Genomic DNA, 20,887 nt, shown 5'->3' with positions numbered 1-20,887 from the left:
GTGGCTTTAGTAAAACTGTTATCTTTGTACAATTTGGTTTACTGAGCTTTAGGTTTTAGAGGAGAGGAGAAGGAACAAAAGAGAGATCAAACCTTCACTGTAGCTCCTGGGAAGAAAAGCCAGTTGCCCGTGTCTATTGGATCCAGATTATCTTCTAAAACAACTTGTCTGTGAGCTGAGTTGATGACCAGGACGTTATCTAAAGCCCAGCAGGCTTCATATACTTCACCTACTCGGAGATTTTCCTGCTTCCACTGAAACTGGACATTCTCCCCTTTGGCGTCTTCAGGAAGGTAGAGGATATGGATGATTGTGCTGACATTGGAAGGGGCTCTGGAGAGATGAGAACTGGTGTCACAATAAAGTTCAACAGTGTCCACTTTACTTTTCTTATAGATCCTTTTTGTTTCTTAATTAAGACTGTGGTTTTCTTATCACAAAAATATTGTACACATTACAGATTAAATACTTACAATCCCATGCCCCTTAAATCTTTTAATACATGCTGATTATTAAGATGTTCGTATTGAGTGATGAAAGTTCAAATATTAAATGTCTTAATGAGCTTTACGTTTAACACAAGGCAGGCAGTAAGCATATTCAGGCAAGCCAGTAAAGGGATAATTGAAGAGAAAATGGTACACAACTGCCATGGCTCCTGTAAAAAATCAAAATGTATCCAGCACAGTTTTTTGTGAATGGTAGACACTCAATCTAAAACCATATACTTGGGACTTCCCTGGTGGTCCAGTGGTTAAGACTCTGCACCTCCATTGAAGGGGGCACATGTTTGATCCCTGGTCGGTGAACTAAGATCCCACATGCTGCGAGGCCAAAATAAATAAATAAATTAAATAAAAGCGCTTAAAAAATTTTTTTTAAAAAACCATATATTTTTTATGATACTGAGAAGAAAAAAAGGAGAAAAACTATAAAATTATCTTAATTTTAATTCTTACTTTGAAATTTTGCATTTATTAGAGATCATTGTATGCTATATGTTTCATAATCAGTCTTTACGTAATAGTTATTTTATTTCTAGTAACCAGATACATTTTTGTTTTGAAAATGTCAGATTTGCCATGAGAATTAAATGCTCTCATTTAGAATTCTTTAGAATTCCATGCAGACCGGTCTTTAAAAACATGATATAATTTAACATGATTTTTATATTACATCTGTTACATCTAGGTCCTTTTGCTATATAATATTTTTATTAAACATTTTATTCTACCAAAGTAGAAACCTGCTACAGTAAAAATGATGGCTTTAGCCAAGATTAAAAGTAGTACTAAAATACAAACTAGTAGTACCCAGGGCTTACTATAAATCAGTTTTGAAAGGACTAGAGAAAAGCCATATTTTTCACTCACCAATGAAGCACATATAAATCCGTAGAATTGTCTGTGTAGGTTATGAATGGTGTACCTTACCTTTGGGGGTAATCAATTCCCCTTTCCTTTAAAATATTTAATGATGACTATGTTTTTAACTTCAAAAAGAATTTAAACTAATGAAGATGCTACATTTTAGTTTCAGGAAGTGATTGAAAATATGTCCACTCTGATCAATAACGGTAAATTTGCATTAAATGAGTGTGATAGTTTGGTGCCTGGACTAAAATTGAAAGTCTCATTTAGTGAAAAATAAATGGAATCACCTGAGTGTGATCTTTATATCTTGTAATTAAATGTGTACACTCACTATTTGTCATATCAAAAGCATGTAGCTGTTTTTCAGCAAGAAACGCACTACAATTTATCTAAACTATGGTATATAACTATTAGAGAAAAAAATGGAGGCATGAGTAAAACTTCCAATACTTATGCTGCTTTGCTTAAAGCCATTTATATAAATCAGTATTTAATATGAATGCATTTTCATAATAACTACTAGAAATTAGAAGGAAGAGCAAAATGCTCTGTTATAAAATTGGTAACTGGCACAGCATGTCAGAGCTTGGCTTGTACCAGGTATCTATAAATAATATCTTATCCTGCCACAGAGGGAGACAATCTATTAAAATCCATGAGTTAGAATCATTTTCTCAGTTTTTGGTTAGACTAGAGCTTGAACGTGTGAGACTTTTATTTTTATTTGAAATACTACTAGAAACTTTGGACAGATTGGTTTAATATTAAAGACTAAGAACCTAATATTTATTCTTCTCCCCCAAACAAATCACAATTCTTTCAATATGGAAAAATGGTAAGGAAAATAGCGTGAGAAAAAAGAAAACTGTCACAGAACTGATGGAAAATGTTCTACGTGAGTCATGCTAATTTAAGAACTAAACTGATCAGAATAACCACTTAATAAAATTTCAAGGTATTTTTTCCTTTAAATACCTCACCATACCTGAAATTAAGCACCCATTTTGAATTTTATTTTATGATTTAAACTACATAGAAATAGTTAACATAGTTTGAGTTTTGCTAAATTTAATCAAATATTTTCAACCTGAATGAGCTCTCCCTCTTTAAGCATCAACCTAATTTTCTTATGAAGGGATTTTTTTAAAATAAAGAAAATGTAATAAATGATTACAAGTCGCATCACAATTATGATAATAGAATTTTAGAACTGGCCTTACGGAAGTTAGAAGGAAAATGACAGAACTAGAGATTAGATCCAAAAGGCTATTAACTCATTATCATCACAGACTGGAAGGAATTTAAGTGGTAATCTGATATATTCCTAGGCCTATAAACCAGGCCACAGCCAGGCCACCTAAAGAGATGGGTGGTGATGTTATTTTGTGGAGAATTCCATCAGAAAGGTTACTATCTCAAATGTACTTTTACCAAAAATAAATAGTTTGTTATAGCTACTACTGACAGTGGCAAGTATTGAATGGAAAATGACACTTTTAACAATACCTTCTTCAAATAGAGCAGGTAATAATATGTGCATCAATGTAATTCAACATAATTAACAACCAGAGTACTTTTAACCATGAGGAATAAAGCCAGTGGTAGAATGAAGGTAAACAGGGAAGCAGAAATCCACCTACGTCAAAATTTATGAAGATACTTTAAATGATAACAAACCTAATTTTCTCAAGCTGAATCCAGTCCACAGTATTATTCTTGGCATATGACACAATGATGCAAGGGTCTGAATAACTAAAGCGACATGAACCTGAACCTGTAAATAGCAATAACAATAAATTTCAAAGTTAATACAGTGTAATTACATATTATCCTTCCTGATAAATACGCTAGATAATTTTCTAACCACTTAGATAGTTATCTGATCATTTCCCCATTCTTCTCACTATGCTAAAATTTCTTGTAATCTGTTCTGATAAACATTATTTGATAAATAATTTTAAGAGTTGAAAAAAGGTAAAAAAGGTAAATTTCAGGTCTCTTTAGAAATACATGAACTTCTAAGTTAAATTACAATATAAGCGTTCAGTTCTATGCCAAGAAATATCTAAATATTATAGAATGATTAATATGGATCTTACAAGTTAATATCAAAAATGATCGCATTTAATGGCATGTAAGTCATTCAGTTGTATGAAGAATAAAAATAGCATTCTTATTCTGTGTGTGTGTTATTTAAATGATGAGGCAGTATGTGAGAAACTAAAATACTGTAAAGTAAATTCAAGTACTAAATGAATGAGAACTATTAGAGATATGATTGATATTATTCTACTGCAGCCCAACATTAAAGATTTAAAAGAGGGACATTATGTCCCATTGTGGATATCCGGTCATTGTTTTTCACTGTTATTTTCAATACTGGAGATATGACTACCAAAGAAAGTTTTAAAACTCTGATAAGAATTTGTTTTTACATGTTCAATGAATACATACAAGAAAGCACAATTTGACTGTAATATCAAAGATCTTCATAGATTCCAAAACCAGCCATGAAACATAAGCCACGAGTTTATTGTAACTCAATAGCAGGGTTTTTTATACTATATTAAAAACAAATGAACCAAAATAAAAAGAAATAGCGCAATTTATTTTTAACTTTCATCCATCTGCTAGAGGAGCCTTGGTTTCAGCAAATGGCATCTGTTGATGGTTTTTACATTTGTAGTACTCAGGAGTTCCAAGCTTTAATCAAACTCATTTATTTTATTTCAGTGGTGTTTAGTACAACACCAGTTAGTGTGCAATTGCCAAAGCTGGCAGTGTGCTAAAAAGGCCAAACAGCAGTTTTCCTAGATTTATTCGCACAGCTAAAATGTAGATGAAAAAGCATGAGAGAAGGCTACTGAAAGGAAAGTTACACAGCAACCCTGAGCTCAAACAGAAACCTACTTTATGCCATTTTGATCATTGTTAAGTTCCACCTTTCTTAAGCAGCTGCTTAAAATAAATATCAAACTGTGGCGCCGGAAATGGAAACAGCCAGGATTATGTGAGACAAACTTCAACACAAACAAATATGAGGTCTGGCAGACAATGTGTTTTTTCAAAAGACAGTTCAAACTAGCCTAAAGAATGTAAATGGTATTTATGTGCTTTCTTCGTGTTTTATACACCATTAAGTACTTAAAAGCAAATGTATAAGGTGAATCCCAAAAAAGGAAAGGATAGAACAAATGATAACCAAAAAATGTTCCTTACAGAAGCAATTCAGTGGAAATTATTTACAAATTAGAAAAAGAGAAGGAAAGCTGATAAACATGAAAATAAAAATGTGTCTAAATATGACCCTGATGACCAATATGACCCCTCTCCTGTCTATTTTCTTACGTTACCATCTCAGTGTTGCGAGAATAAGTTTACTATGCACCCATAAAACAAAAAAGGCACCTGGCCGGTGACTCACTTTTCCTTGGTCATTAAACTCTTTTGTACCTAAACTATTAATATCTTCTGAACTCATCTCCTCCTCACTATTGTCAATGGACTCTCAGTAGCTCTTGCCAAAACTTTTTAATAATGATTAGCTGGTCTCCCTGTCTTCAGCCTTACATGTCCTCACCCAGCCCCACTCTTGCCAGTGCTCTTCCTACAAGTGAACTGAATTGTTACCTCCCTGCTTATAATCCTTCAACAATTTTTCAGTCCCTTCAGGATAAAGCAGTACTTCTACCCCAGTGAGATAAAGGTGCACAGTTTCTAGAGACCAAATGTGTACCCTGGAAAACAGAACTAGCCCAGGGTTCCCATGTGAAAAGATAGCTCAAAAGCCACAGGGACTCCCAACAAAGCAGTGGACAACTAGAAGACCAGGACTAGGGTGTGCGGTACGAACGGACAGCCAGAGGAGAGGTACTGCCCATGCCAAGGGAACTTCCCCTCCTGGAAGAAGCGCCACCCAAGAGAACCAGTCGGCTTTGGATAGCTGCCTCCCTCTGGGACCACTCCCCATCAAACTACCATCCCAAATGGTGCCAAGCCAGTGAATAAATGATTCTCCATGCCCACTCCTAATACAACTGTTCCACATAGACTGGGTGAATTTCTTCTTCACATAAGCCCTTCTGAATTGCAGCCCCACTGTCACATAGACTTCTGTCAACAGAATAAGATTTCCCCTTGCCCAGGTTGACAACGGTTGCTTGACTCTGTCTGTGATAAAGGGAGGAAAGAGTTAATTTACGTCCACGTGCCCAGGTGCCTAACGCCACCCCCAACTCCCTGCTCCCAGATCCGGTGGTGCAGAGCTATCACATACCTCAAAGCACCTCTGATGCAGTGACGAGACAATAATGAGCAGGTGCCACCTACAACAGGTACTTCTTTCTTTCCCCTCTTAAATCGAAGATCTTTAATTGCCAAAGCTGATATTTAAAACCAGAAAGGAAAGACAAACCCAAGTGAAAAATGCAAAATGTCCTCTCACTTGCAAATCCATTTTCTCTCCTTCAGATCACTTCCAATGTAATTGTAATCCTTCACTCTAAAGTAGTAATTTTGCAAGGATTTAAACAATTGCTGAAGGAGGGAAGATAATTTAGAACCATGGTTATAAAAGTATGGCCTGAGAACCATGATGAACTTAACCAGGTCTAAAAATTCAAACTCTTTCTTTGGTTCTTACCGACAAATGAGGAAATTCCATGTATTTTCATTTTTACCCACATCAAGAATACAAGTAGCCTACAAAGTGATTAAGGGTTCCTAAAGTTTGATACTCATAGATAAAACTGATGAACTTCTAGAACTTACTGAGGACCCCCATCTAACAGTCTAGGATATCTGGCTCCAGTGTAGAGCTACAAACACCAGGATTACTGCAATATCCCCAGTTTGGGGGAGGACAGGATATTTTGTGTTAAAGGTACCTCATGAATGTTGTTTCCAGTTGGTCTTGGTTGTCAATTCTTGATTTTAAATTGACAAATAAATTGATAAATGATAAAGATAAACCTACATTAATTTACTGTAACTGTCATTTACATTATTATCGATTATTTAGTCAACCCCATAGTACATAATGACGGATACTTTTTTCAGCAACATTTCTGGCCTATTATTGGCTTACAGTTTGTCCTATGGCTTAAGACATATATGCATTGCAATATAACTACAAGCCATCTCTACTCCTCTGCTAAAGCAGATATCTACATAATGCCTTGAAACTATCTTGCAACAAAACCACCTTTCATTGATGATGTCCTGAATTTGTGCTATTGAATTTGTGCCTATGAATTTATGCTATTTTAATAACTTGCTCTGCATTATCAAATTATGTATAAAAATACTGGGTTATTTTTTAAATTTTTGGAATTTTAACATACAATCATATGTCTAAGTTCATTCTTATTAGGTTAACAATGCACCACGTATAGTTAAGAAAAACAGAGACCCAGACAGTAATGCCCTCATCTTTTCAACCACTGCACCAGTGTTTTCTGCCTTCCTCCTGTTATACTGGATGAAGTGTTTCTGTTCTTACCAATGGTGAACCTTCTCATGTGGTCTAGATCCTATCTTCTCTTGTTCTTTAAGATTTCCCCTCTTTCTCTTGTATCACCAATTTCTGCCAATGAGTTTCCTGGATCATTCCTATTGTCATACAAACATCATAGAAACATACAAAGCAACTCCCATCTTAAAAAAGTTTTTTTTGATGTCACACCCCTAACTTCTGTTCCTTCCAATCCTATTTTTGTTTCCCTTTATAGCAAGACTTCTCAGAAGGGCTGTCCAGTGATTGCCTCCACTTCGTCACATCCTCCGATTCCCTTTCCCTTCCACCCTGAAACTGCTCTTGGTTAGGTGGCTGGGGAGTCCGTGTTGCCAAATCAACAGATCATTTCCCCATATTCAGGTTACTTGACTTCTCAGCAGGATTTGTCACCGTGTACCCCTCTTTTTTTCTTGGATACTTTCTTCTATCTTCTACCACCTTCTTGATTTTTCTCCTGCTTCACTGACTGCCGCCTCTCAGTCTCCTTTGTTGCCCTTTTCCTTCTTGATCTCAAATTGTTTTGGTAGCTTTCTCTTCTCTTATCTACATTGCCTCCTTTTACTTTGAAGCTTTAAATAATATCTATAACAGATAATACCCAGAATTATATTTTCCATGAGATCCACACTTATAGATCCAACTGCTACTCACCGTCTCTAATGGACAACTCAGACTCTTTAAGTCAAAATGAGAATTATTGGTTTTCCACCCCCCAAATATCTAGGATACCCTTTTCATTTCAAATGACACCACCCCAGATGCTCAAACAAAGCACTAGGTGTCATCTTTGGTTCCTCCCTTTGCTTCACTGCCCACTTCCAACCCATCAGCCTGGGAGTTCTGACTCCAAAATATTGTTCAGCTTCTATCCCTCTCTACTGGTAGTCTAAGGACTACCACCTTAGTCAAGTCAGGGTCATGTCTCGGTGGTTTTCTTACTCCCTTCTTTATCCTCCTGTAATCCATTCTCCACACAGCAGTAAGAGGTCTTTCAAAAACAGAGGAGTCTTTTAAATTGTTTTAGCGATCATGCCATTCATTCCTGGCTTAAAACCCTCTCAAGGCTTCTCAGCCCACTAGGAATAAAAGGTTGAGCTCCCTCCGTGACTTAGAGCTTCCCTTGTACCACTCTTCTCGTTTACTGTGTTCCAGACACTGTGGACTTTCTTTCTCCTCCCTGAACACTCCATCTCAGGGCTTCCATGCCTTCTCTCTGCCTACAACAACACTGATTATGTCAATTTCCTCATACTTTATTCTCTCCTCATTCCATTCATATCTTTCCCCACAGACCACCCCTTGGCTGGGTCCATCTTCTCTCTTGGGGTTCTGTGCAAACATCACCTCCTCAAAGAAGCCTTCCCTGTGCATTCAATCTAAAGAACTCCATCCCCCAGTGTCCAATCACCCTCCATCTTATCACTCCATTTTAAGTAATTCATAGTACTTATCACTATCTAAATTTACCTTATTTATTTACTTGTTTACTTGCTCATTGCCCATCTCCTGTTAGAATGCAAGCTCCATTGAAGGAGGAACCGTGTCTGTCTTGTTTACTACTTGTGTCCTTGGTACCCAGAATAGTGCCTGGTGCACTAACAGAAGCTCAATAAACTCTGGCTGGATCATAAATAAGTTTGCTGTAATGTGCTTATTTTAAGTTCTCCATTTCTTTGTTTTTACTGTGTTATATTTATACTAGAAAGGGGAACTATAACCGTAGATCGATGGGACTTAAGGACTTTCGATTTGCCTGAATTGGGTCAAAGTGAAAAGGCATCTGAGAGCCGTGCTGTAGAATATCTGGACTTTATGTATCCTTACCACAGATGAACTTTGGTACTGTTGTAGAGTCAACAGGGCAATAATTCCCCCATGTTAATTAGAAACTGCCCTTAGATGACTTAGATGGTTACATAATCCAGTCTGCTTTTAGAATAAAAATATCAGAGACAGATCACATGAGTAATTATGGTACATTTTTATCAGCCAGATAAAGTAATGTGAGGAATAATGATAGCCAGATGAATTATTTTACTTATTAGTAAAGTCTTATTATAATGGCCCAGCATAATTAAAAATAAGCAATTTGCAAAGTCATACAAAGTACTCAAAAGCCACATAGAATATCATCCCCAAGGCACATGTTCTGACCTCTCCATCAGGAATCATTTTCTACTGCATTAAAAAAAAAAGAAAGTTTCTCGAATGTAATGTCTTCTTTTTTTTTTTTTTTTTAATTCTTTATTTTTTATTTATTTATTTTTGGCTGTGTTGGGTCTTCGTTTCTGTGCGAGGGCTTTCTCTAGTTGCGGCAAGCGGGGGCCACTCTTCATCGCGGTGCGCGGGCCTCTCACTATCGCGGTCTCTCTTGTTGAGGAGCACAGGTTCCAGACGCGCAGGCTCAGTAGTTGTGGCTCACGGGCCCAGTTGCTCCGCGGCATGTGGGATCTTCCCAGACCAGGGCTCGAACCCGTGTCCCCTGCATTGGCAGGCAGATTCTCAACCACTGCGCCACCAGGGAAGCCCCATGTAATGTCTTCTTAATCGTAAAACATTATCTTGTCCTTTCAAGTTGATTTATTTTGTTTCTGTTTGAATATTTAACTAGATTAACACACTGTTCTAAGGGAGAAAACCCACTTTTATGTCTAGAAAGAAACCTAATAAAATTGTAACCTTATAGAAAAATGTTACTCTAAATTGTAATGTTATAAAATCTTTGATGATAGGTACATCTTATCATCGTATAACCTTATCACCACATAGCCTTAAATAGATCTTATTTTTCTCGTATGAAGGAATTCTATATGATAATAAATTCAATGCTTGTTAGTATTACCGATAATTCTATATAATTTTTTAAACTTCAGTTTTTAGAGTGAAATTCCCTCTGATATAAGTTATCTTCCAGAGAGAAAGTATGTGTAGGGGTTAGGAGAGTGAATGGTGGGGGCAGGCTGCCAGGTTTGCAATCTGGGCTCTGACACTTTTTAGCTGTATGACCTTGGACAAGTCACTTATCTTTTCTGTGTCTAGTTTCTACATTTGTCAAATGTGAATAATAATAGCAATCACTTCACAGAACTGTTATGAAGATTAAGGCATTAATGCATTAAAAGTGCCTAGAAAACAAATCTTGGTCCACGTTAAGAGATTTCAGGTATGATTCAGTATTTTTGTTTCATTTCATAAATTCATTTATCCCAGAAAAAGGAGCAAATATTTGTCCATGGGCTAAATATTAAGTTGAATTACTGCTTATCAAAGAACTTATGGCACATTTTTTCCCCCATCGATTCTTTCGTTTGGGGCTATTTTCCAGCTCTTTAATGGAAACGCTGTAAGTTCAACCTGGAGATGAAAACTGAGACCCAAATGAGTAATCTACCTGTTTGTTAGCATCACCGTAAATGTGTCAGAGGGGAAGAAAGTTGTCTACTTGATAAGAAAAAGAAGGCCCTTTGGGATCAGTATAATGAAATATACTTTATAAGGTCTTTACAATTGCTACACTGGAAATTTGATTTTGCAGTTCCTAGCATCCAAAGAAAACAGAAAATCAGATCAAAGTTTTAGTAGTATCCACAAAGAAAAAAAAAATTCTAGTAACTCAAGAGAACAATTAAGGTTTCTATGAGCAGAGAGGTACTACTCTGTGCATGTCCACTTTATAGGTAAGGGCACGGAGGCAAAGAGAGGTTAAGCGATTTACTCTAGACCCATATGGGATTCAGAATTGGGTAGACCAGAACCCATGCCTTCAACCACTTCACTATACTCCTTCTGGTGCATAAAGCACACTTTAAAAAAACCAGACAAACAGTGCTTCATTTTCACATGGTCAGAACATGTTGGGACAGGCTTTTGTGCTTCTGCTTCTACTCAGGCTCCTGACTTGAGCCAGATGGTCCTTTTTTTGGTAAAACCTAAAGGACTGAACCACCTCTAGCCTCAATATCAGGTTTACTTGGGCATCACTTTCTCTGCAGGCTCCCTGCCCATTCCCCTCCTTTCCCTGCCCCCACAGCCAGTCACCCAAATCTGCGGACCCTCCTCCTGCAAATTTATTGAATCTATGCCTTTATTTTACCTTCACCACCACCTCCTTAGACCATCTCTCACCCAGATCAGTGTGATAACCTCCTATCTGGGCACTCAGAACAAACACAAAAGGTATTGTAAAGAACACTTTTTTGTCATTTGCTTGAAAAATCTATAGAAAGGCATTTAAAAGAGGTTTTAAAGAATAGTTGTATTCCAAAGAAGTAAATCCTAACACCTCCCAACTCAGAAAATTTTAATTATGTGGAAAGCATTAACCTGATATAATATTACAATCAGGATTAAATTTAAGATAACAGTGTAATCCACATTTGTACCCTAAATAACACATTCCATAATATTTGTAAATCTGTTTCTGAAATAATCATTTTACTATAAGGAAACAATTAATATTTACAAATGTAAAACAGTGCCTAGTACTTCTTATTTAAAAATAAAGAAATAAGAAGAATGGCAAAGCTTATTTCTAAAAGGTTGCTTCCTTTCACTGTTAGACTCGTCACTATGATTCTAAGAAATATTTTTTTGTAATCTCAGTTTGATCTTTGAACCACTTATTCAATTTAAAATTGCAACTAAAATTGGTATCAACTTTTACCCCCCACCCCCCGGTTCTATTTAAATAGTATCATCCCTAGTATAATTTAGAAAACAATAGATAAGTAACTTTCCACTTTTTTTATAGGGAGTCAGGCCAAGATGATCAATCTAACAGTCAATCAATCAATCAATGAGTCAACCAATTATTAAAAATATTTCTTATTTCTGAGGTACACTGGAACTCAAAAGCCTAGTTATTTTCTCGTGATTCAGTCCCACTTCTCTTGACTTTGGCTGTCATTCAGGAAAAACTAGGAAATGTATACACTTTGAATAGCCTTTCCCACTTAAGAAGTAAAATATCATTTAGAACTGACATTTACATAAGCTGTGTGGTGACCCGTTAGCAGTCCACATGGCTCTTATGTTGGCCGTTCCTTCTGCTGGGCTACCTCGCCGACACAATTCAAGCCTTTGATCAATGGTTACATCCTCAGTGGCTGCCCCCTGGCTGCCTCCAACAAAATGCTACTCCTCATTTGCTGACCCCTGATTAATTTTCTTCATTGCATTCATTATTCCCTGACATTCATTTGTTTGATATTCATCAGCATGTCAGCCCTATCAGGGCAAAGATTTTGTTTTGTGAATCCTGTCTCCCCAGTGCCTTGAGAGCTACTTCACACAGAATAGGAGCTCAGTGAATAGTTGTTGAATGAACGAACGAATGAATGAATGAATGCAATTTAGGAAGCACTTTAAACTCTAGGAAGAAAGTCTTTTGGAAATGCGATGATACCATTATTATTATTGTTGTTGTTACTGGCTCTTTTGTAGCATTTCTTTTCAGCAGGATAAGGAGATGGAGGTGATTTATAGCCTCTGTCCACTAGCACAGAGACTGTCACTCTTCTGGGAAAGCTAGAGGGGCAGCACATTTGTTCTCCGATGCTGAGAATTGTTAGGGTAACAACATTGCATGGTTTGGCTGATGCTGCTTTTCTGTTCCTCTACTTAATATCTTCCCCTGATGGCAAAACAGGCTACAAGTATAAATTAGCTACAATTGGTTGAATAAAGGTATCAAAGGCAACTACTGTGATATTTCTTGTGGGGCCCCCCTGAACTAAACAGACAACATCATAACCATATTTTCAGACAAAATGTATTCCTGGTTAACTCACAGTTCATTCTTGTCACCCAGTTCTAGGATTTAGGACTACAGTGGGAAGACATTTAAGAGGTCATGAAGATGTACACTCTCACTTTACAAACAAGTTGTCAGGGGTTCACACAGGCTCCACAACTTCCCCAAGGTTACACGACAAGGCCAGTTGGCAGAGAAAGGACGATATGGCCCGACTCCCAATCCAGTGCTCTTTTCCCTTCCCCATTTATATCAACAACAAAAGTTGTTTATCAACAAAAATGAGTCACAAAGACATGGAAATATTCTCAATGAAAAAATACATGGCTTAAAATATCTACATTGAACAAAATTTTTTTCTTATTTTGCATTAATGACTATTATTTACAGGGAATCAGAATACTAGGTGGAGCAGTGTATAGAAATCTCCATGATTCCTACATATGACTACTGAGATAGGCAAAGTAATAGAATATTAAATAAAGGGAAGGTGATAGGATGTGATTGGTATTTGGAAGGGAAGTTGAGGCTTTCCCATGAAAGAAGTGTGAAAATGACAATAAGTTTATTATAAGAATGTAAACACATCTTTATCAGTATAACATCTATAAATATAATGTTCAATTATATACACTAACATGTTAGTGTAGACAGTGGACAGGGTAGACAGAAGTGGGTTTACCATGAAGCTCATGAAGCTTAAGCTTCAGGGCTCTGCACTTGGATGAGCACCTTCCAAGGCCCTGGGAGGAACTCTAGCAATGTGTTCACATGACCATGTTTTATAACATTTGCAACCGATTGAGACTGCTGCCTCCTTTCTTGACTACTGCCTCACCATGTTACCCTCATGCCAGGTGGTGTTGGAGTGGCCATGGCAGCTTTTGGGATCCGGCTAAGGGGAAGTTGAGTTGGAGATATGTTATGTGTGTGTGATACAGTTACATAGTTATGCAGGTCACTTCTATTCCATAGTGCAGTCATCCTCAGCGTAGAAAGAGCTTCTAGGAACACACCTACCACCCACTGTGATGAAGTACCTAGGTCATCATGACTCAAGAACAGTGGTAATAAACTGTTCAGTGAGTGATGTCAATTCAGAGTTGCTAAGATTGGTCACTGTGCAAGAGAAGTCAAAATGCCCTGAAGTCTTGTAGTTCATACATGAAAGAAATTAAGACAGAGATTTTTACAATTTGCTAATGATCCTAAAAACGTACATGATATACCAGTAAGGAATTGTGAAGGTAAGATGTTAAATAAATGAAAAAAAAAAAACTCTGATCCACCAAGCTAGAGGCAGAATTATTTTTCTAGTCTCTAAATAAAAATATTATAGAATTGTCATATGCAGAGGCAGTTTAAGAATATGCACCCAAAAGTTGTAAGGAAAAGAGTATTTCAGGTAGTTAACAAAGACGTTATGTTATATTTTTGGATTTTGTGATGTTTGTGGTATTGTCAACTTCTAAACATTTGTAATTTGTTGTGACTTCTTTTCTCATTCTAAATAAATATTCACATTTGTACCTAATTTTGAATGTGCAATTTTGTATTCTTTTCCTTAAAGACAACCTAGCCCTCACCCAAATTGTGTAAGGTTCAAACATGGACCCACAAAACCTAGACCCACCCCTGTACAGAGCATGCCCTGAAGCGTGTTCCTGCACATTTCACGAATGTCTTAACTCACATGGGAGCACCAAGGTCCAGATTACATGGTTCACTTTCCACTTTGCCTAACATGGCACATTCCAGTGACAAATGTACTGCAATGCAGGACAACAATAAAAAGAGAATGAGAAGATATGATTCTTGAAATTATTTTCCTTCTCTATTACTTCAGGCAGATCTGGCTCAATTAAAATATTCTTAAAAGGAAACTATCACATTACAACTAGATTAGGATGGATGAAATGACTTGTAATTAATTGTTTGCTTACATAAGAAACATGCCATTCATTTTTGGACTGTGTTGGAGACCACCTGAGTGAACCTCAGGAGCTCAAACAAAGCCAGTGAGAACCTGTACCTTCCAGGATTTACTAAGTGGAGTGTTTCTGTGCAGTGCTGGCCGAGAGGCTCTTAAAGGGCTGTTAGAGTTTATAATGCCAAGAACACACAAGCACATGAACAAGTACCAATTATGTGCTAATCAATGAAGCCCATATTAAGCACACTGAAAACCTGTTCATTGTGCAGTAGCCCATTAACCATAATGTACACGCCTGGAGGAGACGCTAGGGAACTTCCTAGAGTCAGCAAATTTCCCAAAATTCACAAATAAACTTCTTCCTTTCTTCTCATCTCTCTTGGGTGGTTGCCATAAAAATAAACAACTTAAAAAATAGCTTGATTTAGTATAAAATCAAGACTACTTAAAAAATAGATATATTAGTCATTTATTCTATTAAGAATTCAAGAGTTACTCCCTTTCTCAAAATAACAGTCATACAAGTCCATAATCCCTTAAGGTAAGATAAACTTCAGGATCCGAATTACTTACTTACTTACTTAATTTACAGATTTCAGAAAGGTAACATGGTAAATATACCATATGTTATGCGACATCCCCAGCAAGGTCTGAGGCAATACCCTATAATGAAACATATTAATATTTCTACAGTGAAATACATGAAGATTCACATAAGTAGTATAAATAAAGATTATAAATAGCCTTAAATCATTTCAAGTCAGGTCTGGCTGCCAAATGAATTCAGGTCATGGGAGGCTTTGCCATCACATAAATATAAAAAAAAAAGGTTTGTGGTTTTTCCGAGAGTTTTTGTATTGTAATATGGAATTACAGATTAGGAATTGTGAGCCTGTATCTCCAGCTGCCCTCTCTATTTCTTTATTTCTTTTTACTTTTATAGTAAAAGGATAAATCAATTGGTTTTAGTCTCCCAAGCCCAGGGTAGTTTTATTCTTATTTGGTTATGCCCTTCTTCACAAAGCCCCAGACTTTTCAAAGTAAATCAGAACAGAAACAATGGAAGGAGCTACTGCCTCTTGGGGGTTCGGTAGTGGTTGCCGGGAGCAGGCTCTTTCCTCAAAGCTCTGCCTGAAAAACAAGCTGCCTTTTTAAATGTGGCACAGGGCCACAGAAGGAGAGAAGTGATCTCGCAGAATTTATAGATGGGGAAAAGCACTGCCAGAAATCATGCCTCTAGATAGTGGAGCGGGACCCATAAATACTGAAGGCTCGAGGAGTGTCTGGACAGAGCCCTGCTGAGGATTCTTGCAACCCAAGTGCTGCCGCTGCCCTTACTCAAAACTCAGACCTCAGAGACAAGCAGGGCGCCCAGAGCCGCATGTAAACAACAGCATTTGATATAGAAAGATCATAAAGTGATGAAATCGATGTAATCAGGCTACTTAGAACTCCCTGCTAGGACTGGAGCAAATCTTAGCAGAATCAACACATCCTTTCATCTTTTCAAGGTAGATAAATGGAGGACAGGGCCATTAACTAGAGGTTGCAGTGAATGGAAAGAGAGAAAGAGATGAACGGGGAACTTTTAGCGAAGCTTTTAAAAGCCAGACACTGTCACTCCCAGAGGATATTACATGTTACTGTAGGCTAAGGCATTCAACAAAGGGACTTGCCTCATTCTATATAGTGAAAAATGTGATGAGCAACATGAAGATATTGGTATAATAAGCAGTTCTGGCAATTATCTACATTTTTTTCCCCCAGAGAGATTTTTAAGGACAGTACTACTCACTATGGAGAAAATGCTCATTGTATCCAAAAGCACTGAGAAACACAGTGAAAGCTTATTTGCTACCTGGCAATTCTTCTTCTTCTAAGTAATTCTGCCACAAGCAAGTCATGGACCATTATTATACAGATGACCAATATTTTGATAGTTTCACAAACTTCTGCTCAAGTATTTCACTGGAGGCAGCTGTGCATGTTTATTTTCCAGTAACAACAGTGATGTAGAACAATGATTATACTATACTTAGGTTTTTATTTCCTTCATTACCAAGTCTGCCAGAAAAATCCTAAGGGCATTAGCTCTCTCAGCCCATGGCATCAAAACAACCTACCATAAGTAGAGCAAAATCTTTATAATACGGCCAGTCTAGAAGTACTACCTAATGCATGGGACCTAGATTGTGACTGCCGGTTTTAAGCAGGTAATGCTGTAATTTCCAGGATAACCAGTTTTATATATTTCTTAGTTTTCATGTTTGTTTTATTCCTCTCCTAGTAGAAAAACCTAAACTTGATAAGATTTTATGTACCTGTTCATACTATTTTGTAATGTGGCACATCTGTATAAATCTGTTTCATTAGTTTATAAATTTTGTAAAAACTGTAAGCAAGTTTGTCCTCTAGCAGTGAGTTAGCTTCTTGCCTGGTGTACCCTTCGAAGCCAGTTGTTTTGGTTACTTATTACCTTCATGTACCTCAGGTATCCACAGAGTACTTGGATGCTGTTCTTGGCTGAGCACCAGTCTCCCTGGCTCCTCTGAGGCATTCTAGTAGCTGCTGTCCCCACGTCTAACCCTGCCCACACATCCTGCCATGCAGCACTGCTTCAGGCTCTCATAAAATACAGGCTCAATTCGCCTGGCCTGTGCCTGCACAGAGACAGCAGCTCATGCCTTGATGAAGTTCAGACACTGTAGCCAAAGGGGAAGCAGTCTGATTTGTGGGTAAGAGGCAGGGAAGGAAAAAATGGTTACTGTATCGGATAATGCTTTGTGGCAGCCCAGGCGGGATGCATCCTGGGGCTTCTCAGTCCCAAATGACAGGGATGGGAATTGTGACTGAAAGGAGCCCACAGATATTACTTTAATTAAGAACAGTTCCATTCCACACAAGAGGAAATTCTCGAATTACTCTTGGATCTGTCAAGAGCAAGTGAATTCAATTTTGGTAAAATATGATGACCGAAGCTGAGATAAATCATTATTTTATTAATAGAAACTGTCGGTTTAGAGAAATCAACATGTCCAAAATCTGCGGCTGCCCCAAAAGATCAATTAAGCAATTATTTGAATATGAAAATCCAGAATTTATGTCTATAACTCTGTTTTGCCCACCAGAAAATACCTTCGGGGGAATTTAGCATATTTTTAAATGAAGAAACATATTTCAAGGATAGTGTTGTAAAAAGGACCATTATATGAAAGTAAAATTTCCATTTTAAGCATCTACTAAAAACTGATATTAAGGATTAAGAGAGGTCAAATAAAGTAACAGTAAAAAAATCCTCACAAATATTCTATATTTATGCTATACATATGCTAAAAACACGCTACCTTGAATGAAACTCAAAAAACCTCTTTCATAAAATATAGAAAAAGAGCCAGGTTTTAAAAGCAACTCTTCTTCCCCTTATGTTTTATATTTATTTTTAAAATGAGGCTACTAGTAATAATTTTTGTTTTGACTGACTTTATTAGTAAACAGGCTATTAGATCTGCAAGCCTTTCCTTCTGAATAAATGTGACAGTATGTGATTTACTGTACTTAATATTTTGCTCCTTAGTCACTTCCTTGGCTGAAATTCTCAAACCTCATTAGGTGACTTCTTTCAGTTTATGGCAGATGGACAATGACCACAGGATATAAAATGAACAGCTGTCCTCCTCCCCTTTGTACCTTGCTCCCTTTCATTCCTATTCCCCGTTCCCTCACTTCCAAAATATTTGTATTTTTTCCTTTTTCCTGCCACTCCTATAAGAGAAAAAGGGACCAATTCCCTCCTGGTTTATGGAACGCCATGTCATTTCCAACCAATTTCAGATGCCCAGCCCTTTGCAAGTTCCCTCCCAAGTCCACAACATAGAGGTTTCATCAGATCTTATGTTGAGAAAAGCACAAGGAAGACAAATGCAAAACGTGCCAGGCTTTGCCAGGTTCCCTGCTGAGCAGCCCTCCGTTCCCTGGGGTGGAGGCCATAAACCGAGCCCCAGCGCTCAGGCCTGGCTCATTTTCTAGGAGGACTGATCCCCACCTTTGGCAGCAGGTGTTAAGTAACGTCCCTCTCCACCCCCAGCAATCTGGAGACTCAGCATTACCACCCCTGTTGCAGTTCGGGCTTTGACCTTGGTCTCAAGGTCTTAGAATGGCCACTGCCTTATCTTCCTGAAGGGAACCATCGCTCTAACCTTCCTTGTGATGCTGACTCTCTGGGGCGGTGCTACACCTGCTCTTGTCAGACTCCCTCCCAAATGATAAAGTCCTGCCTTTGGATCCCCCTCTTTCCTGGACTTTCCGACAGGCTGCCCTCTCACCCTCCTCTGTGGTCTGTACCCCTCCGTTTCTTCTCCTACCTGGACTTCCCCTCCCCCACCTCCACCTATTTGATAATAAACTCCCGGAAGCCTGGGCAGTTTCTTAGATTTTGCTTTCCCTACGGTGGATGTGTTCACATCCTAAAGATCTGTGATAAAAGAATCCTTGATCAAGAGTCCTTGATTGATAAGAAAGTGAAAACTGCTGGCTCAGAACAGGTGTTAATATTGCCCACGGATTTCATTCGGCACTCTCCCCTGCCTCGGCAGTCGAGAAGGGTCTAGTATCGAGCGCCAACGGGGAACCTCACTACATCTCTTTCCTAACCTAAGAACAGAATTCAATTCAGTTCATATTGATTTAGTTGTAGTCGTGAGTGAAATTCTGCCCTAAATACAACGAGGGATACTTGTACACTCCTTAGTCCTCACGGAACATTTAAGCTATAAAGGGTGAAAGTGGATGTGCATAAATGGCCAGAGTATAAATCAACGCAGAGTGAAGTAGGCATCATAAAATAAATACAGAGGAAGTGGGGATTCAGAGATATGAGGGTGTGGCAATGAGATGAGTTTTCATGGAGGAAAGACCATTTAATCTATATCAATGATCAATTTCTTCTCATCCTATTGTTCACTGTTTTATCCCTTCTACTAGAACAGCCTTCAATAAATATTAGTGAAACATATTTATGAATGAATTATTAATATTTATTTTTAAGCCTCATCAAGATGAGTGACAATGAAATAAATATTTCAAAAGAGAAAGGGTACAGTATCTTTCAAACTGTATTTTAATTCACGTAAAGACAACTCTTTAGTTATCAGTTTCAATAATGCAAAGACATAATTAATCTCAACAATCTTTGCCAGAACCTTATACTTAGTAGCATCTTACAATATTTCAGAATATTCCCCTTTATTACATAAGATAGGACTTAAGAACTTGGGGTGAGGTGGATTTGAAAAATATATAAAGTTCATATAAACTGGTTTTTTAAATATACATTCCCTAAAAAGGTCAACTCCAGGATGAAGAAGAAGGATAACCTGAATTAAAATCAGTTCCAAACTTTAATTATTAAATAGATAACCCAGAAGTGTTCCATATATAAATATTTCAATTTTTGTGTTAATATAGATTCCTGAAGATCTAAAAATTAAGTAATAAACAAATCTTATTTTAATATCTTTTATATCCAAGAATCTTAAACTCAAATAAAACATGTATTTAACCTTAAAAGCAAGTGTTGAGCTAATTTTACCATTAAAATTTTCTAAACTTCTGTTTTTATTTATGTATGTTTTGAGCTCAAGTCACCAGAGATTTTGTTAGCCTCATACTCAGAGATTCCCGTGTTTTCAAAAGAGTTTTTCACGACTTCATAATAAATTCCCCAAAGTCTTACTTACTTACCAAGGAAAGTGAGTCTTAAAAAAAAAAGAGAGTCTGATTTACAAATATATCTCAGGATATTCACAGAGGAAATGAGCAATAATTCCTACCAAGATATAAGAGGGCTCAATTTCTCCTCCTTTTGAATTAGCTGTTCCAAGAGTTGAGGGACAGTTTCTCTACTGAATCAAGTTCTAAGTAATTAAGATGTCTGTGAATCAGGCTTGAGGGAATAACTTCCCTCATGCTAAATGCAATATAATACCTCTTATAAGTGGCATTTTATTCATTACATCTATTTGAGAAAGATCTCTTTTCTTTTACAAAGCAATCTTCCAATTCAGCAATGAATACCTCTAACTTTGTAATTTTCTAGTTTTTATTTTTCAAAATACAAAATGAGTAGCTCTCATTTATCTCAGAGACTCTGTAGCATGTACAGCACAAAGGAGAATAATTCAGGCCTAAGGACATTTTCATATCTTAATCTGTAAATATAAAACATTTATGATATAATGCCTTTTCTCTGCTTGAGGTGATTAAAAACAAACAAAAAAGCAGTGAAAAAAAAAAAACAAAACACACAGGACTTCCCT

At 37.2% G+C, this 20,887-nt stretch overlaps 1 protein-coding gene across 1 annotated transcript in view; it reads right to left on the bottom strand.

Annotated features, from left to right (window-relative positions):
• The window catches only part of RELN (reelin), a 535,801-nt gene that overhangs the window by 225,451 nt on the left and 289,463 nt on the right, over positions 1-20,887 (bottom strand). Inside the window, exons 9-10 of the mRNA XM_061197622.1 lie at positions 3,051-3,147; positions 93-333 (exon numbers count right to left, since the gene is read on the bottom strand). Of these exons, the coding sequence (XP_061053605.1) occupies positions 93-333; positions 3,051-3,147 (338 nt within the window). The remainder of the gene's footprint in view (positions 1-92; positions 334-3,050; positions 3,148-20,887) is intronic.

This window comes from Eubalaena glacialis, chromosome 8, assembly GCF_028564815.1.
Source record: "Eubalaena glacialis isolate mEubGla1 chromosome 8, mEubGla1.1.hap2.+ XY, whole genome shotgun sequence".
NCBI lineage: Eukaryota > Metazoa > Chordata > Mammalia > Artiodactyla > Balaenidae > Eubalaena > Eubalaena glacialis.
Note: the sequence above shows the minus strand (reverse complement) of the source record. Positions and strands in the feature narration are given on the sequence as shown.